The sequence below is a fragment of the Lissotriton vulgaris genome, chromosome 2_1 (assembly GCF_964263255.1).
Source record: "Lissotriton vulgaris chromosome 2_1, aLisVul1.2, whole genome shotgun sequence".
NCBI classification, from domain to species: Eukaryota; Metazoa; Chordata; class Amphibia; order Caudata; family Salamandridae; genus Lissotriton; species Lissotriton vulgaris.
The window spans coordinates 280,293,903-280,314,216 of record NC_141687.1 but is presented as its reverse complement, the minus strand read 5'-3'; the positions used below and the strand labels follow the sequence as shown (position 1 = coordinate 280,314,216).

General features: G+C 42.6%; 1 protein-coding gene across 1 annotated transcript in view; it reads left to right on the top strand.

Annotated features, from left to right (window-relative positions):
- Window positions 1-20,314, top strand: part of BRIP1 (BRCA1 interacting DNA helicase 1) — a 1,426,214-nt gene that overhangs the window by 1,159,108 nt on the left and 246,792 nt on the right. Inside the window, exon 15 of the mRNA XM_086954933.1 lies at window positions 2,259-2,418. Within this exon, the coding sequence (XP_086811059.1) occupies window positions 2,259-2,418 (160 nt within the window). The remainder of the gene's footprint in view (window positions 1-2,258; window positions 2,419-20,314) is intronic.

Here is a 20,314-nt window from a genome sequence, read left to right as displayed (position 1 = left end):
TCCATAAGATCAAATGCTGCGCGGAAGTCCACAAAGCAGCAGAACAAATTGCCCCTCTGCTCGATCGAGTTCCGTGCAATGGACCAGAGAGCAAAACAGTGATCCACCGTTGAGTGTCCCTCTTTAAACCCTCCCTGCTCTGGGGGCACTATCTGTTTTTCATCTGTACAGTCCTTAAGTAATCCCAGAATTATTTAAGCAAATACTTTTTCACCTATGGCCAGGAGATTTATTAAACGATAATTTTTCGGGGAATTTACATCGCCTTTTATGTATAGGTCTTACAATTGCCCCTTTCCAACTGTCAGGCATGGGCCCTTTCTTAAGAATCCCCTGGAACATATTTGAAAAGAACTCTGACCATCACTCCGGCTTCGTTTTTATAATGACAGCCGGCAAATTATCTGGGCCGGCGGCTCGAGTTAAGTTTAACCTGGGTATTATACTCCTAATGTGACTGGGGGAGAAATGCTCTTTTACTTCTTCTCTTACACCTGGCCATGCTAAGGTGTTTGTTTCCTCCATCCTTGGCCACTCCCCATAAATTTCCTCCAGATACTCCACCCACTTATCCTCCGGCACCGAGCACTGCAAAGATCCCAAAACTTTACCAGTGCTTTCTTGCACTAATTTCCAAAAGCCTTTCATGTTTTTTTCTTCGATTGCCTCTAGTAGCTCCACCCAGCATCTGTCCTTATAAGTTCTTTTATTATCTCTAATGATTGCTTTATATTGTGACCTTAATTTCTGAAGGTTTAGTAGCAATTCATAATTGTGTCTATCTCTAAGGCTTCTTTCCTTTTGCCTAATGCTGGCTTTTACTTTGCGACAGTCCTCATCAAACCATGGATTGTTATTAATGTGTAATTTTTCCTTACTTGCTGTCTCAGGTTTACCACATTTAATTTTTATCCTGAGACATTCTACCAGTTGTCTTATTATATATTCATACCAGGTAATATCCGCCTCCAAAGATAATTTTTCTAATGTGAATGTCAGCTGGACTGCACTAAGTTTTTAATATGTTCTTCTGTAATACGAGTTGTAAGTCGCTTTAGGTATTCTACCTGTACTTGTATGGCTATTTGTCTCCGAGGAACCCTTTTTGCGTCTAATTTCGTTAACAGAGGGAAATGGTCACTACCTTCAACCCTTTCATACTTCAAAGTGTTTAATTAATTCAAAGCTCCAAGCCTGTATAAACACATAATCTATTGGACACATTTGCTGCCCTATTGTAAAAGTGCGATTGGCAGGCCGATTCGTATCCGTTCTTCCATTTACGCTAACCAGGCCCATAGAGCCCAACAATTGTCCGAGCTCCACATCTTGAAATGAAATATCACAGCACATTTATCAGTTATAAGAATGGGAGCACATAGCCCACAGTAGTGAGGTGCATATTTACAGTGGTGTCACTTCATAGCTATAGCACAGTGTATCAAAGAGTAGTTTCAAGTGACCACGTGTAATTGGAACTGCTTCTGCCATGGTTCTCAGATCTTTAAATGTTTCTCTGGATATGTACCTCTTGAAGGGGTTTTCAAGAAACATACATTTGTTCTTGTCCTGGAGACAACCATTAGTCTCCAAATTCTTATTGACCTCACGACCCTATGATTATCAAAAATACTAGTTAAACTTGGTGACAACTATGAAACTGGAAGAGTGCATCTGCATACATATTCTGGTACATAATCTCTGGATGAAAGGAAGGTGTAGTTACTAACAATGTTTATCAGGGTCAAATATTTTCTAATGTTGAACATTTGCAGGTTTTTCTTTCCTTCGTCTGACTGACTAATAAATATGTTGTTGGTTGTTATACTCATTGCCATGACGTGCGCTCATGTTTTCATATTCCAAATGTTGGCAAACAGAAGAGAAATGGTAAGACAAGGCTTACTTTAACTCCATTATCATTCCTTAATGTTCATATGTTATCATATAAAGTTCATGCATGTAGTGTTAAACAAATTCTCAGTTTCATCACAGTTGTCTCATATGAAAATTACTGATACTACAGATCCAGTCCTCATTGGTATTTGAAGTAATTGATGATACGTCTTGAATACAAAATTGTTTTTATTAATTAAGAACAAAACTATATGTATGCAACTCTTGTCATCGCTCTTCCACTCAGCCTACAGGACCAGTTGACAATAACCGTGTTGACTTCTGTGATGGAATATATATACTGTGTGCAAGGTGTATTCCTTTCAGTTGTGAGAGATATGTGTTCTTGATTATATTTTTAGATGCTGGACAAATTAAAAGATCGCTGGATGCACACAGGCTTGTGGGAAAAGTTGGAGCGCATTAAGACTGTCATCAATGAGCCTAAAGGAGGAGACAAATCAGACTTTGATATGCTTCTTCAGCAGTATTATGATGCCATAAAATGTAAAGGAGAAAAGGGTAAGTAAGGTTTTTAAGAGAAAAGCACAGAAAATAGGACAGATGCAAAGAGTTGTAGGTTAGATCTTATATATAAAATGGTTGAATTAGATATGCTACCATTTGGTATTATGTACCATATTGAAAGTGAGCAGTCTAATACAAATAACATCAATAAGTGCTTCATTATTGAGTAATTTTGGAAAGCTTGAACGGCTCTATTTTACCTTATTTTGTGTTTTTATTTAATTGGAACTACACTTATCTCTAATTGGTAGATCTTGCTATGGGTAAGTGTACAAAATTCTAAAGAATTCCTGTTTACAATGATTTAATGTCAAGAGCTCAATGTCTGTATTCTCCAAACTTTTGCCCAGTGGGCCGACAATAGTTTCACTTTGGATTAAGGGTGCTATCTTCTGATAAAATGAAGAGAGTTACGGATACGCATGAATTTCTATGACCTCACCCCTAAATTCAGTGCCCTATGACATAAATGCAAGTAGAAAAGTTGCTTAACTCCTTGTGAGACGCGGTAAAATGTGGCAGATAATGTTTTCAACAACAATCACAGATTTGCATTCTGCAAGGCATTACATAGACAATGACAAACTGTTTTCAGATGGATGAGTTTTCTATAAAACCAGACAGTCTGGAAGACTGTTATTATATTACATGCAGTCACGTTCAAACTTATTTGATGGAACCATTTCCAAAAATATTTAATCAGAGAAGTTGGAATTGCTTTTAAGATGGAAGTGCTGCTGAACTTTTAGAACAACACAGATCTTAATAAATTCAGATATACATACAAAAAATCATGTAAAACAAAGCTCAGACAAATGTCAAGCCAAAGCAATACCTTATTTGGACTAAATTCACAACCGATCTCCAGATCTTCATTGGCCCAAGTTTGGATGTTGACTTCATTATATGCACAACCTGCCCCAGCCTCTGAAAAGGATGGATTATTTGGGCCAGTATACAGTCCTACCCAACTAAATGTGAAATACCAGGACCCGTAGGACGTTGGCTATGGAGAGGTTCAACCTGAATATCCCTATGAAAGAGAGTCTGAACTTCCTATGTCCAGAGTTCCTGCTCAATCATTCCAGGAACGACAAGAGCAAAAATGGCAAAACATGGATGAGCCATATGTCTCTCATACCTCTACCCAACCTAAGATGCAGGTACCGTTATACCCAGTGACACTGCTCTTGAATGGGATGAATACATAGCTCTAGTTGAAAGAAATACTGTGCAGACTCCATCAGACTCTCCCCTGAATTATATAGATGGCTCAAGTGCATCTAAAAGATTTGACCTTTCATCCCAACAAAATAAACAGACTGCTTTTTATATGATTTCAAAGAATCAACAAGAAAAAATTGGATGAGCAATACCAATAATTGATCATATCTGGTTAGAAGGTCTTAAAACGATGACAAACCCAACAACAGTAGCAGCCATAATCCCAAGACTCAACAAAAATATATATCCCCAGATAACACATCTGTGTGCCTCATCAGACCCCCATGGGCAAACTCTGTGGCAGTGAAAGCTGCACATAGACCATCTTGCACATCAAAGTCACCATGTTCTCATCCAATGGACGGAGAGTAAAGAAGGATTGATAATATAGGTAAAAAGTTTTGGGCAACGGTTGCATCTCCTGCTTTAGCAATTTCAGCTCACTGCCACAGGCAAAGGCGGTTGGACATCGCACCATAGCTACATTTCACACAAAAGAAAAAGAACATCTTCTGCCATCATTGGGACTGCCCTGGATATTGTAACCACTGAGTTTCAACAATTAGCTGGTGCCGTAGTATTATGAAGACAAATATGGTTGAGAGCAACATCGTTTTCACCTGCTTTACAAAGCCAAATTGCCATATGTTTACGAGACGCTCTGGTCCATAAAAAAGGACACAGCATAATCATTAAGCTTGTTACAACAGCTTCAAAACATTCCCTTTTGAGGGGTTAGAGGACAGAGCCAGCACGTTAATGGAGGTGAGTGCATATATCAACCATATCAACTGACCTATATACAATATATCCTGCAATACAGACCACCGCCACTGGCTTCTTTTCAAAGACAGAACTTTGTTGAAGAGCCAGCAATTAATGTAAAAATCATGAGGCCTCTAGAAGACAGTGACACATTTCTGGTTGCAGTCACACCATATCGGACAACACTTGTAGGTTCAAAGATCTCTTCTTACCACGGTCGATTGTAGCAATGGAATGATGAATACTTGGCCTCATACTTCTAGAACTTAGATTGCAATTAATGCAAAAAACTTCCTCCAAAATTACCATCCAAAACACTGAATCAACATCCACGGCTGTTGAAAGCAGAAATTTCCATTCTGATAAAGAAAGCCCTAGAATTAGTCCCAGAACTACAGTGAAGTACAGGCTTCCTGTCTTGCTTTTGTTCATTAAGGAAAATAAATCAGCTAAATGGAGACAGATTTTAGATCTTCGTCAGTTGAACACGTTTCTTAAGAAGCAGACATTTTGCATGGCGACACCGCAGGCAGGTTTCCAACCATCCGTATCGCAGGGGCTGGCTGCCAATATCAATTCAAAGTTCTTCCATTGGGACTCAAGTCCGCTCCAAGAATATTCACAAGTGCTTGTGTCCAATTGCAGCACATCTGAAGAAGCGAGCACATCAAGTGTTTCACTAACTTGACACCTGGCTAGTCAAGGAAACGTCATACAAGATAGCAAAAATCTTTGTGAAGGCCACTCTACACGTTAAAAAAATAGGCCTTACTTTAAGCAAAGACAGATCTGTGTTACTACCCCACAAAAAATTACATTCTTGCGAACAATTTTCTACCCAGACATAGGCAAGGACTTCCCATCCAAAGACTGAACGCTATTAACCAACTTAATACAGTGACTATAGAAGGAAAAGATGAAGACCTTGAGACTATACAAGTTTCTTTTAAGATTGATGTCATCCTACATTCATTTAATCCCAACTTGCCACCTGCACATGCAACCATTTCAAGAGGAGTTAACCCCTTGAGTGCTCCCATTGGCCAACGGCCGTCGCAAGCACTACCTCCATAGTGCTGCGCCCGTCCGTTGCGGCCCCGCCCACTCATTTCCAGCGAAATTCGCACCGTGGTTAAACAAGCAGCGGTTTCAACACGCGTTTGACAACCTTATCTTCATAACACCAAGGAGAAGACCTTGATTACCATGGTGGCACAAAAATGAGAGACGGATTACCCTTCTTGTGAAAAAGAAAATTCTGCTTTGTGATGACAGCAGAAGCCTCTCTGGAGGGCTGAGGAGCGCAACTACAGGGTTTGGCAGTAAGTGCTCCGTGGTCTGCAGAAGCAGCTTGCCCTCACATTAGTCTTCTGAACATGAGGACCATCACTCTAGGTTTGCAGTCCCTCGTACCAAGAATAAAAGAAAGTTCTGTATTGAGCTAAAAGGACAATTCAACTACAGTGCACTATGTAAACAAGCCTAGAGGCACTTGCTTTCTTCCCCATCCAAGGAGGCTAAGAAAAAATGGGATTAGGCTACCAAGCACCACATTAAATTAACATCTGAGCATGTTCCAGAAATGTCCAATCTACGTGCCGATGCATTAAGTAGAACATACAAGGTATGCTACAATTAGGAGCTTCATCAAGCCCAACTAAACAGGATCTACCAACACTAGAGCAGACCAAATTTAGATCAGTTTGCAACCAATCATAACAAGAAATGCAGCTGTTATGCCAGCAGGCATATCCTACTGGGGTAATGAGGAAATGTGTTTTCAATAGCTTGGTCAGGGACTTTTGCCTACTCTTTTCCTCCTCTCCGCTTAATTCCAAGTGTCAAATATAAGATGAAAAGGGAAGCATGACAGATTATACTAATTTCCCCATGGTGGCCACAAGCGTAGTAGTTTACGAAGGTGCTTCTCCTATCAGAGCATCTGTACATACTGAACTCTACCGAAACTGCTTTCTCTCAAGAAGGACAAAATACTGCACCCAGAACCAGCATCTATAAGTTTATCGGTATGGCTCCTGAACATAATGAGTACAACCGCTTAGAAATTCCAGATGAATGCAGGAACATTCTGGCAAAGGCCAGAGCTGTCCCAACAAATAAACCCTGCTTTGCTACATAGAAACACTTCTGCATTTGATACAACAGAATCTGCATCCAGTTTCTTCTGCTTTGCGTCATCAAATTTTTCTGCATCTTCTACTATTATTCCACTCAGGTCTGCCATCTTTCTGTTAAATTCCATCTGGCTGTTATTTTATGTTACTGTAGGGCAGTAAATTTACCAGCTCTCTTTACCAACAGACTTATAAAATAGTTCCTAAAACCACTATTTAGAATTTTTCTAACAGCGAAACATCCACCAATTATTTGGTAGAAAAATATTGTACTTTCTCTGATTATTAAAGTCCTTTTGAGCCGGACAAAGCAGACATAAAATGTCTCTATTTAAAATTGTCTCTTCTGTAGTTGAAACTCAAGATTTTAGGTAAAAGAAGCTTTTAAAAAAATATATATTGTTGACATACTTTAGATAGTAGAAGACAAAACAACCCGCAACAACTTGCACAGTGTGAGACGAGTAGAAAGGTAAAAGTATACAATACAGCCTTGGTTCTGATTTTAGATCGAAGTGCTGCAACAACAGCCTTAATAGATGCGATGCATACAGTCATGAAGCCCTAGTACTACCCAGACCCACAGGAAAAGGCAGTATTTCATGTCCCTTTTGTTGTCAATGCAAGACTCTGTCTAGATCTGACGAGCCTTGCCTGCACTGTCTCATTTAAGCTTTAACACAGGTCTTGCTGGGGGGTTCCATTCCTGGCAGACAGGATCATTTTGGATAGGGCGCTGGGTTATCTGCATCGGTTGGTTCAATATGTATGCTTGAAGTGGGCCCATTTGTCCTTGAGTCACCAGTAGCTGAACTGTTGTTTAAGTCTTTAAATTAGATCAATAGGCAGTCTTTTGCTGCATGGCAAGGGACTTAACCCCCGCGCATGGCCACACACCATTTAGTAACAAGCAGCACTGTGGCCACTAGCCTACGACTTGCAGCTGGGATCCTAGAAGTGTTAGCAGTAGCGTTGAGGGTAAGGTGAAGCCGTCATGTCAGTTATCATTTTCAGCTCTACAAGCCATGGAGTATTAGATTGCTAACTCCAGGAACAGCTACGCTAGGTGAAGGAGGTCCAACCTTAGCATGGCATATCTAGAACAATTGACGTCCTCCCTAAGACCCAACCTTTGCATGCATTCTGATGTGTTATATAGTCCATTTAAGAATTTCACATTGATGTTTGTTGGTTGGTGATAAATATCTTGCTTTGGCACAGCAGAATTTCCATTGATCATCAGACAGAAGTGAACTCAGGTCCACAGAACATTTGGACTTAGCATTTGATACTTCTATATAGGTCCCGTGTTTTACATTTTAGCATAGAGTCTCGATATCAGGCCACTAGGAGTCAGGGTCAGGGTGGGGAACCATGGGTGGGGATTGGGAAGTTACTACTAATGGGCTTGCACATTTATCATAATTGGAAGTATAAGAGGAGGTCTGTGACCCACCAAACTCCGAATGCTATTAAGAGAGAGGAATTGATCTTCCAGGTAAATATCTGTCTGTTTGCTCATTTGTAATTGCACAAGCCTGAACAGGCTTTTGGCTTGGAGGTGAGTGGGGGAATAGGGTTGTTATTTAGAGGGGTTCCCAGTGTATACATCTGTTTTATTTGTGGCCTAGCTCAAAGTCTATCCCAAGCCCAGACCGTGCAGTGAACTGTGTTTATTTCTTGAGTGAGGCAAAAGAGCAAATAACTGTCCTTAGTGGGCAAGGTCGAACTATATCGGCCTCCACCACTATATGGGGCAGGTGTGGCACCAGCAGTGGGCATAGTGTGCATGGTTACATAAATAATATAGTTAAGCATTACATTTATGATAATTCCTCTTTGCTGGGTGGCAGATTTGAAATATAAAATAGAAAAATATCTTTAGATTTCAGTGGCTGAGTTTTAATATGCATGTTGTTTAATGTACCTTGCCACTGTATTGAACTAAAATGCCCCTGGTCTCTCTCAAATACACCTTCCGATTCCCTACTTCTCAAACTCTCAGATATCTGATACTATGAGACAGGTCATGGAGAACAATAGCACCTTCAGAATGAAACTATAATATAAACATGATAAAAACCAAAGATTCAATTTGGGAGTATCGTAACATACATTTTGTACAAAAATTGTGTATTTAAAGAATATAAAAACTGAAATGCAAATAAATTAGGGATCTAGGGCCAGATGTAGGTAATTTTTATTTTCCGACCTTTTAAATACCGAGTCATACCGACTCGGTATTTCAGAGGTCGGAAAATAAAAATACCGAGATGTAGGTAATTGCAGATGTGCAATTACCGAATCGGAAACAGTCGGTATTTTCCGATGCGGTAAATACCGACCAGTTGATGCCCATGCATTCCTATGGGCTTTGAAGCCCATAGGAATGAACGGGCATTTACCGGTCGGTATTTACCACATCGGTAAATACCGATAGCCACAAGGGAGCAGGGGGTGTCACTTTGACACCCTCTGGCACCCCCAAAAGAGGCTCGGGTGCCATGTGGCAGGCATACCTGCCCTAAGGGCAGGTCTGCCTGTCATATGGCATAGGTGTGCATGCACACATGTGCATGCACACCTGAAACGGTATTTTACCATCAAGTATTATTTGATGGTAAAATACCGATTTTGTACTGCTTGTGGGACTCAGAAGAGTCCCACCTACATACCAATTTTCCGGTATCCATAATGTTACCGACTCGGTATTTTACATACTCGGTAAATTTACCTATCGGTAAATTTACCGAGTCTGTAAATTACAGGGACCTACATGTCAAATTGCTTTTACCGGGTGGTAACGGCCGAATTCGGCCGTTACCACCCGGTAAAAGCCTACCTACATCTGGCCCTAAGTCACTGAGGATGATGCACAACATCCAAGGGTGCTAGGTGACTTACTGGCACTAACGTGTTATGCCACTCTGTACGAAAAAAAATAGATATACTGCTTATAATCCCAGAAGTGTGTGTATTGCAGGAAACATGGGAAACATCAAATAAATGTTTAGGTTACACCATAACCGAAACAGAAAGCCACTTATTTCATAAAGTGTACTAGACATCAGTGAGAAGGCATCTGAAAGATTTTGGGGGCACTCATTTGCTGCCATTCCAGTGAAGAGAAAGACACACCTCTTACTAAGATATTCCAATGAAAACTTAATTCAGAAATTCTGTAGGTCTGTTAACAATGAACAAATATATTGTCACTTTGGATCAATTCCCAGAATTACCTTTACTTGCCTGCACAACTACATCTAAAGAAGTACAGCTGTAAGATTGGGAGGTACATTGTGCAGGTGGTACTCAACACAATTATGGCATCCTGGAGAAAAACATATTGTAAGTGGATGTTATTTCATAGTTTGTAGTAAAAATAAAATACTTGATCATGGGACAGCAGATAGTGGACATTAACTTAAGCAAATTATACTATGTATACCTTTTAAGTGTGTATTGCTGCTACAAAAATAGGCAGAATCTATCACACCCACACATTATACCATAAATATAAATTTTTGCAAAAGCATGAAATAACATCCTGAATGCTTAAATAAGTAAACAACCGAGAATGGGTGTTCAGCAGCTAGCAGTTACCTACAAACCCTACATTTGCTCATAGGAAATAATATGCCCTCTCTCTGTGATATTCTGGAACGATACACAAATAATACCTGCTCCGTGCAACCAACTCCAGATCTTCTCAAGTATTGCATTTTTCCATTTTCTTTATTCATTTTTTTTAAAGTACTTTTTGGAATGTGTAAAAGTGAAAGCTGACAAGAGAAACACACCTATTGATCGCTAGCAATCTGAGGGTCTTTGCTAGACTTAACTGGTTTGTGATATTGGACATCATTAGTTTGTCTAAATATCCAGATACAAAGGCCATAAGTGGAATGATGTTATTTGTAGATATATATATATATATATATATATATATATATATATATATATATATATATATATATATATATATATATATATATATATATTTAAATTCAATCAGGAAAACTCAGGAACAAGAACCCTCAGACTTCAGATTAAGTGACATATCCGAGTTATTAGGAATCAGGGACCTAGCGAATGGATCCGCCTCGGAACCAGAGATTATACCTCAGCGGAGAAATAACTCAGTGGAAGAACAAATTAGAGAAGCTGTACGGCGTATGAAAAATATATACAAGAGAAACACAACTGACATTGAGAAATTGAATCAGATGGGCTTTATCATGGATGAACCAGTCCCGAGTGGATGTAAGAGAAAATCTAATTTTTTCCCATAATTACCCCAGGCGATAAAATGTACTTGTTTTATGAAATAAGTGTTAACTAGTTGAACGCATTGAGATACAATTGGCAGGACATTACATCATTGAAGAAAGATCCATCCCTTATCAAAAACCATACGATAGGGGGGGGGGAAATATAGTTTTAATGGATCGGGAACTACATATCTGGAAACAGATCATGACAGAGTGGCTACTTTTTACTTTCTATCAAAAGTCCATAAGAACATGGAAGTTCCACCTAGCAGGCCTATAATGAGCTCAGTAGGCTCACTATTAGAAAATTGCTCACGATTCCTTGATCTATTCCTACAATCTTACATGACATTTTTACCCTCAAATCTAAGGGACTCAAGAGATTTCTTACAAAGATTTGGATGGAATACCATGGAGAACAGAGTATGTTATGCTTACTCTCGATGTGATCTCTCCTTACACGTCTATTAATCACAAAGATGGCCTCTCTGCATGTAAATATTTCTTGCGAGATAGACCGATTGAATGTTTGGAGCACACCCAAATGGTGTCTGATATGTTGGATTATGACCTTACTCACAATGTGTTCACTTTTAATGGACAGTTTTACCTCCAGCCACACGGCACGGCCAGGGCACCTCCTACGCCCCCTACCTACGCAAATGTATTTATGGGGTTGTGGGAGAAGGAGGTGGCCTGGATTATGGATTATAACATCTATATGGAGAAGGTTGTGCTCTGGTGTCGGTTTATTGATGATTTATTCATCCTGTGGGATGGAGAGATGTCATTACTAGAAGACTTTATCCAAATATTGAACACCAATGATGTGAACATCAGATTCACTTTTACAGTACGTAAGACACACTTTGAATTCCTGGATGTTAACTTGGATGTTGGAGAGGAGGGTCTGGTCTCCACCATCCACAGGAAGGCTACAGCCACTAATTCCACCCTGCACACCAATAATGGACACCCATTGTCTTTGAAGTGGAGTATTCCTTATAGCCAAATGCTACGGGTGAAATTAATCGGCTCCACTGAACAATTTGAAAATGATATGAAAAAGATGATGCAGAGGTTCATCCAACGAGGGTATGGCATGAGCTTTTTTCGAGACGCTGGAGAGAGAGTCAGAAAGAAAACAAGAGCACAGGTACTCTATCCAGTCAAGGAGGAACAAAAAAAGGATGAAATCAAGAGAGTGTTTTTTGGAATACAATTCTGCAAAGCCCAGTATAAGCAAATTATTACAGAAAAATTGGCATATTCTGCGGAAGGAGTACCTCATAAAAAATGTGGTGGATCAAAGTATTAAATGCAGCTCTTGCTGAGCATATCAGTGTAGAATTAATTGAATGACTTTTACAACACTGGGTGGAGAAAGGACCATACAGGGCAGAATTACATGCAAGACTAAATTTGTGATAAACGCATTAAAATGCAGCTGCAACAGATATTATGTGACTAGTACCATCAACAAACTGAAAATTATGAATATTTAAACACATGTAATCTATTAGGAATGGACACATGAACTACCCCATGGCTAGCCGCTTCGAAAGTGACCCAATCACTCCCTGAAAGGATTTGGTTATTTTTGGATTAAACATATACCAAAACATGCGAGCGGTGGGGATCAGGGAGAGGTAATTGAGATGAGAGGAATCAAAATTGATCATTTCGATGGGCACAGAGGTCCCAAAAGGCCACAACACAGATGCCGAACTATATATGCATCTTTAATAATCAGGAGTAACCCCAATGGAGATCATTCCCCCTCTCGATATATAATGAATCCTATCATGCAACAAGGTTTTGCAGAGAGAAAACGGAGGTTGGAATCTTGGAGGAATCGGGCAGAGAACATGAAATTTGGATAATGCCCATGCCTTAGTCGTAACTATATGAAGTACTGTGAAAATGCACATATTCCAACTTACTCACAGACTATAGAGTGGAAAGATGAAATCCCCTATACAACATTTGTATAGTGTGTGGGACCCTTAATTTGGATGCTTTAATGGTCAGTGTATGCACTAGCACTTTGTTGAAACCATCACATCATGTTTAGGCCTTAACACTTGTTTTGAAGATTATTACATCAGGGTATATGCAATAGATAGAAAAGATATCTCAATAATGAGTGGGACTCCCGACTTAGATCTTTGAAGTGACTATAATTTGGATTCTCTAATGACCAGTGTATGCACTAGCACTTTACTAAAAGTATGGGCATTAGCACTTTATGAAACTATCGTGGAGGACACTCCCCCCCTGTACGAAACACGCTATACACAGGAGTAGATGGGTCACTATGTAACACCACTCCGGATCTGAAGGATAGAATGTGCCAACACATACAAGCACGTTCAAGGCACATACAATGCAAAAGTGGAAATGTTTCTTCTGTTATTAATAGGTTGTTATCTAAAATCACGAGCTAACTGACAAATGCATTGTTTTTTAAGACCCCCTGTTCCTATAGACGCGACCGGCCCGTTGGGGTTGTAGGTGGCTTACTGTGTAACCCCTCCTAATTTCGAACAACTTTTTCATTCATTACATCGCTATGCCGGCCCTCATAGGGATGTAGGCACTAAGCTGTGGACGAGATCTCTTGCCCTTAAATAAATGTTTTCAAAACCTTTTTAAAAAACAAAAAACTTTATGGATGATTCCCAGATTCTCTTTTGTCTGAAGTATTCTACAACTTCCCAGGAAACCTTTCAAACTAGCATGCATTACATCTGAGAGTGGATGGCCAATAACCAAGTGAAACTCAGTGCGGACAAGACCGAAATTGTAATTTCATAAAAGAAAGACAGCCTATGGAGCCAATTACTGTGGCTTCCTTGTTTGGGCCAGACTCCCATTCCTAAGCATCTAGGCAAAAGCCTTGGAGTCGTCATTGATGGTGACCTGACCTTAAAACCACACAGGGATGAGGTGGTTTCTCCTTGAATAATAACATTGAGAAAGATTTTTTAAAAATAGCTGTTTTTGGGGGCGTGGTTTGGACGCCGGTGAAGATGGCGGCCTGAGCCCTTTTCTCCTCCTGTGACGCAGAGTTTCAGCAGATTTCCTGTTCTTCCCTGCACTCACTGACTATTCATAATGTGAGGCGGAGCAGCGGAATACGTTGGGAACCTAACGCTGATATCCCGATCACCAGGGAACAAGTCTACCCGCTAACCTGCAGCGCCGTTCCTGAGACCGCATGTGAGCCTTCCGGGACCCCGGCCCGCCATCCCCGTGCACTGGGCAGCCGAACTCACCTGTCGAGGACTTGCGCTGCCCTTGAAGATCCTCGCACCGACCAACCTATCGGCCCAGCTGACTCTGCCACCCTGCCGGTGACTGCAAGTGCAGTGAAGCTCTATAACCCGGGCCGACCGACATCTCCTCTGAGGTATCGCGCGCAGCAACGCACAAAATGGCGGCCACCCGATCCTCCACCAGGCCTTCTTAATGGGGTTAATTTCTGCTGCCCTGGGCGGTCTAAACTTCCTGTGTCCCTGTAAAACGGCTGGCCCTTCATATTTCTTCACTTCTTCAGGCATTTAGCTGTCACCTGCTTGATGTTTCCACCCAATCTGCCTCATCACTGCATGTCCTGACATGGGCTTAGTTGGTCTCTGCAGTTCTATGCCTCTTCACCCCTGCATGAGATCATGACCACACCCACCTATGGACAAAGCCATAATTACTGCTGCCTCAATTAAGTGGTGCCCTTGCTGTGTCCTGCTACTTACCTTACGAAATTATGAGGGGAAGGGTTCACATCACTTTCGGACTGCCTGACTCCAAAATGGCCGACGCCCGGGACGTCTTGAAGGCCAACTGAATACTGCTGGACATCTTGAAGGCCAAATGAATATTGCTGGTTGTCAGGTCGTTTTATGATCGGCATTTGTATGGTGGGGGTGAAACTCATGCTCTTGCTGTTCACCTCAACATCAGCCTCCACTCATCTACTCATTTAACTTGCGGGCGCCCCACAGTCTATGTAGCCCTCTAAGCCTCGGAGCCCAACACCCAGTCGCTGTTCCAAGGTCTTCCACTGTGTTCTCGCTGTGCTGTGCCACGACTAAACGCAGGTTTGCCAGAGTTGCTCTCATCCCTAATTATGGGGAAAAAGGAAGCCAAGAATCTCAAACGGCTAAAGGCCGAACCGCCGAATCCAGTCTCACCGACCAAGGGCACGTGTGACATCAATGCGACTTTGGACACGATACTCCTTAAGCTTGCTGAAGTCCACGAGATTACGAAGTCCACCAGAGAAGAGATTGCTGCGGCGCGCCAAGATATTAAAGATACAAATTTCAGGCTCTCAGAAACCGAAAGCAGGATCAGTCAACTTGAGGATTCAGAGGTAAAGGTTACCAAATCCCTTAAAGAACTTTCACTGACCCCAACATCCATGTCACGGCGCCTCTCTAAATTGGAAGATAGGAACCGCAGAGGGAACCTGCGAATTTTTGGAATTCCGGAGGGAGCAGAAGAGAAAGATGGATCATGTATACCCTTCCTGGTTCCCGCAGGCCACCAACCTATCCTTCAGCACTCCATTGGAGTTCGACCGAGCCCACAGGGTTCATGCCCATATTACGCCTGGCCATAGGGGCCCTAGACCAATTGTCTGTAAACCTCTTAGGTATCAGCACGTGGAGCTAATTCTGGCATTTATGCGCAAACATAATCACATCTTGTGGAAGACCAACAAAGTGTACATTTCCCAGGATTATTGCAAAGAAACTGTGAACTTAAGGAAAAACTTCCTAGCCCTCCGCCCACAGCTCCGCACGCTCAACTACCAATATGGCTTTGTAGGCCCTGCGCGTTTTCGAGTGATGATTCAAGGGGTGCCGCAAATATTCACTGACCCTTCGCACCTAAAGAAATTTCTCGACGGCCCGGATGACTCATCAATGGACACTGCTGCGTCGAATGGCACTGGTGATGGCACCTAGCTCGGATGGCCATGTAGTCCTATAATGATCCACCTGCATCTACTCTGTCTCTTCCTACAGTCTGCTGACCGTACTTATAGTCAGTTCCTATAGTATGCTATTCATTACTTGCAGACTGTTGATCATTTCATATAGACTGCATGTCATATTCTCGACTGAACATTATACGGTACTAGTTTCCCTTGCTGTTCTGTTATTTCTGGCCCTACGGCAGTCATGATGGTCATTGCCTTGCCCATGGCTCGTGACGTCTATCCATCTTCAGTGTCCTTGTCACAGGAGGTGTTTGGCAGTATGGTAGGACACACTTCTCCTTATTGTCTGCCTACATATCTGTAAGAGCCACCATACAGTGCCCACTAATGCGAGACTTGTTTGCCCGACATGTTACTCCCATGATCTTCGTGGGTTTATTCCACAAAGTGTATGTTTAGTGAGACTGTGGAAGTTTGTAATGTAGAGTTGCATTATTAGTTAAAGGATCCCACAATGCCTTCATCCAGGCCTTTAGTTCTTTCCGATTATTACCAAATATTGCGTTTGTGCTGCTGGAGGTCCTGGGTTTGTTGTACCAAATGCCTTTAATTACTGCCTTTAATTAATGATTGCCGATGCAAATAGGACCATTTTCCTAGCTACGCTCACTTCTCTGGGGTGATGTATCAAGTCATGTTCCTGTTGTTCCTATTGCCTGTTAACGTTACACGTTCTAATTTCTGCTAAAGTAAGCAGGTCTTTTGTGATAGCCACGGGAGAGAGAAACCGGTGTGGTAGCCTCTCCCTGTCGCCATGTTCTTAGAGTACTTTTGGGGTGGGGAGGGTGGGTTTGGGGTGAGGGGGGATAGGGGGTCCCTGGTTTCCTTGTTATTTATATTTTTTTTCTCTTGGTTCTTATTTTCATCAGCCTCTTCTGCCTTTCTGTCCACGCAGCAACGTTCTACATTTTAGTGTCATAGACAGAGATCAGCCTAGGCAAACTTTCCACTGCCTGTCCATTTTGTGGTCCTTTAGCCTCACCTTTGATAGGGGTATAATACTCTGCACAACCTGTACTGCAACTAACGTAGAACACCACACAACATACCTTTTCCCTCCTCATGGCCTCAATTAGACAGGTTATCAAGGTAGTGTCACTCAATGTCAAGGGTATCAATCACCCAATCAAAAAAAGGAAAATTTTAAACTACCTGCACAAACAGAAGGGTGATATTATAATGTTACAGGAAACTAAAATTGACTCGCCTCAATTTAATTCTATGAACAATAAATGGTATAGTGAGGCAATTGGATCTGATGCCTTGGGAAAAAAGAACAGGGTTCTCACCCTGATTGCGAAAAGAGCTCATATAGATGTTCTACACAGCACAGCCGATAAGAACGGTAGATGGGTCTCTACAAAACTAGCAAAGGACAATAGAGAATTTTACGTAACCAACGTCTATGCCCCCAATAAAGACGATCCAGGTTTTTGGAAGGAACGCTGTGCCCATATTGATACAATACCAGACACTGTACTGCATATATTTGGGGGTGACCTCAACCTTCCTATGGATCCTATTCTAGATAGGGACTCCCACTGCTCCTTCAAACCGAACAACTCACACAAAGCACTCCTCAATCTCTGCTCTCGCTTTAATCTCTCTGACTCATGGAGACTGATGAATCCTACAGGTAGAGACTATACCCTTTACTCTTCACCACACAACTCATACTCGCGTATAGACTACTTACTCACATCTGGTAACTCCATTGCCGACAATGAAGACACCTCCATTGAGCCGCGTGTCATTTATGACCACACTTGCATCTCGATGACTCTGGCGGTGCACAATTTGACTAAGAGGTCGAATTTGTGGAGATTTAATAACGCGGTCCTTAAAAAAGAAACAAATAGGGTGGCCATAGAATCAGCCATAACTGAATATCTTACTCACAATAAAAAGGAAGACACTACGACTCTTACGAGATGGGAAGCCCTCAAGGCGACAGTCAGAGGTGTGCTAATTAAAATTCGCCCAGCCACGAATAGACGCCAATTCCACTCTAACAAATTTAGAGGAGGAGATCTCAGCATTAGAAAAACAGCATATAGCTAGTAAAGACCCCCTGATCCTAAACGAGGTGATGAACAAAAAGTACGAATATAACAAAATAGTCAGCGAAAGGGCAGGAATCTGGCTTCAACACCACAAAAATTTCAGATTATGTCATACTAATAAGGCGGGTAAGAGCCTTGCTTCTTACTTGAAATTCAAATTGCAGCAAACGGCTATCAAAAGCATTGTAGATAAACGAGGGTCTCTGCATTCGGATCCCACCAAAATTGCCAACATCTTAAAAGATTTCTACAGAGACCTCTACAGTAAAAACATGGAGATCGACAGCTCCAAACTAGGGAAGTATCTAGAAAACTGTAAACCCCCCTCTCTTTCGACGCATGATCATTTCGAACTTAACAGTCCCATATCCTCTGAGGATATCAACCAGGCCATTAAATCCCTCAAGACTGGGAAAGCTCCGGGCCCTGACGGGTTCAGTGCTATGTTTAATATGAGTGTGGGATTTCGCGTGGGGATTCAAATAGACTCACGGACAACGGTGTTCTTGGTAAAGCCGGTTTTATTATTTTATACAATCGCCTCTTCTGGACCGGCACTCGGTAGTATGGGAGATGGGTTTCGGTGTCCTCCGTCGTGGTTCTCGTTGCTCCAAGCCACCGTTCCCGAAGTCTTCTGGGAGTTGTAGGCCGCTCTTCCACCGTTTTCAAAGGTATACCGGATACCAACAGGAAAGAAAGAAACCAGTGTTAACCTGGTACTGAAAAGGCGTTTGTTAGGGGAAGGGAGTGAGGACACACGCGCAGATAGCGTACCCCGGTACAAGTGTCGGTATTGTGAGAGGAGGGGGGATAAGTGCAAGGTGTGCTGAGTGCCTCTTCCGGGTGGTTTGACCCACCTACGTCCCGCCCAACCCGTGAAGCGTGACCGTACCTGCTCTAGCCACACTTCGCGGGAAGTGTGGCTGGGCGATGCGCCTTCTCGTTGGCCTCCTGGCTTGTCGTTGTAGTCTCGGTCTCCGCCTCCTGCTTCCTCCGTCCTCTGCTCTTCCTTCCTCGCCTCCTCGGTCCTCCAATCTTCCTCTCTCGCCTCCTCCGTCCTCTGCTCTTCCTTTCTCGTCTCCTCCGTCCTCTGCTCTTCCTCGCTCGTCTCTTTCATCCTCCGCTCTTCCTCGCTCGCCTCCTCCTTTCTCGAACTCCATTCTGCTCCGTCCTCTCGCCGCCACGCTCCTTCTCCGCCTCCGGGTGAATCACACACCTGTGCAGTTTTCGGGCTGGGCTTTACCAGTGACAGGTGGGCGGGGATAGGGTCCAGCTCCGCCCAATTAAAGTAACACGGGTCCTTGTTGTACATCACGGGGTTGTATGCCACGTCCGTCGTCTTCCAGGAGTCTGTGTGCTGTTCGGAAAGAGGGGAGATAGTAACAGGGAAGCCTGGAGGGCCCGAATCCGGGTCCCCCTTGTCACACCGAGCCTTTCCTCTGCCCTGACAGAGCCACTTATGGACCTATACGAATACTTTGATATAAGTGGTAGAGTTCATGGTACCCCCGCAGAGGCCATCATTGCGGTTCTTCCGAAAGATGGGAAAGACCCGATGTAGGAAGGTGGATACCTGACTATGGTTGCCCCCAACTTTTTTGCCTGGTGTTTTGCTGGTTTTCCGACTTAGTTGGCCAATCAGGACCCCAGGCCTACTGCTCTCTCTCTAAAATGGATACCATGTACCTTAGGTACATTTCCAATTGGTACTGGGCCACCTTATCAGACCCTGTAACTCAGGGCACAGGTGTACCCAGGGCCTACCAGGGGCTGAAGCATGTATTATGCCACCCCTGGATGGCCATCTAAATCTGGCACAACTGGCTGCACGACAGCTGGGGCAAGGTGGTGTAATCACCTTTGCTTTAGATATAGTATGCCTATATCTAACCCTAAAAATGGACACACAGATTCCTATCAGTCACTACTATGGCAGGCCTTGACAATCCTGAAGGCAGAGTGCTTGGAATCGTGTGAGATGGTGCTCTGGCATGAGCTGAGCCCCTTTGCAGCTTGCGGAACCAAGTCCTAATAGCTGTTCCATGATAACGCATACCATATACTCTTAAGTGCATTATAATCCTCGCGGTTAAATGCTATCTTTGGCATTGCTTTATCAAAACATGTCGAGTAAGGTGTCATACGAATTGGAATACTAACCCCTCGCCAATTCTGGCGACGGGGTTAGCATTCCACCCTTCTAGAGGGACACGACATGTATGTAACTGTGAACCCCGGTTAAAGTTAACTCAAGCCTCAGCTCCACAAAATGGATGCTGCCACCACAGACACGAGTCTGACCTCCTGCTGCTGGGAGTCCTTCCAGCGAGGAGAGCTTGGACAAAGGGTTTCCTGTCAGGGGCGGTGCTAGCACCATCCCAGACAGGGTTTTGTGTATCCTGGGTAGGCAGGGCTTTACAGGAA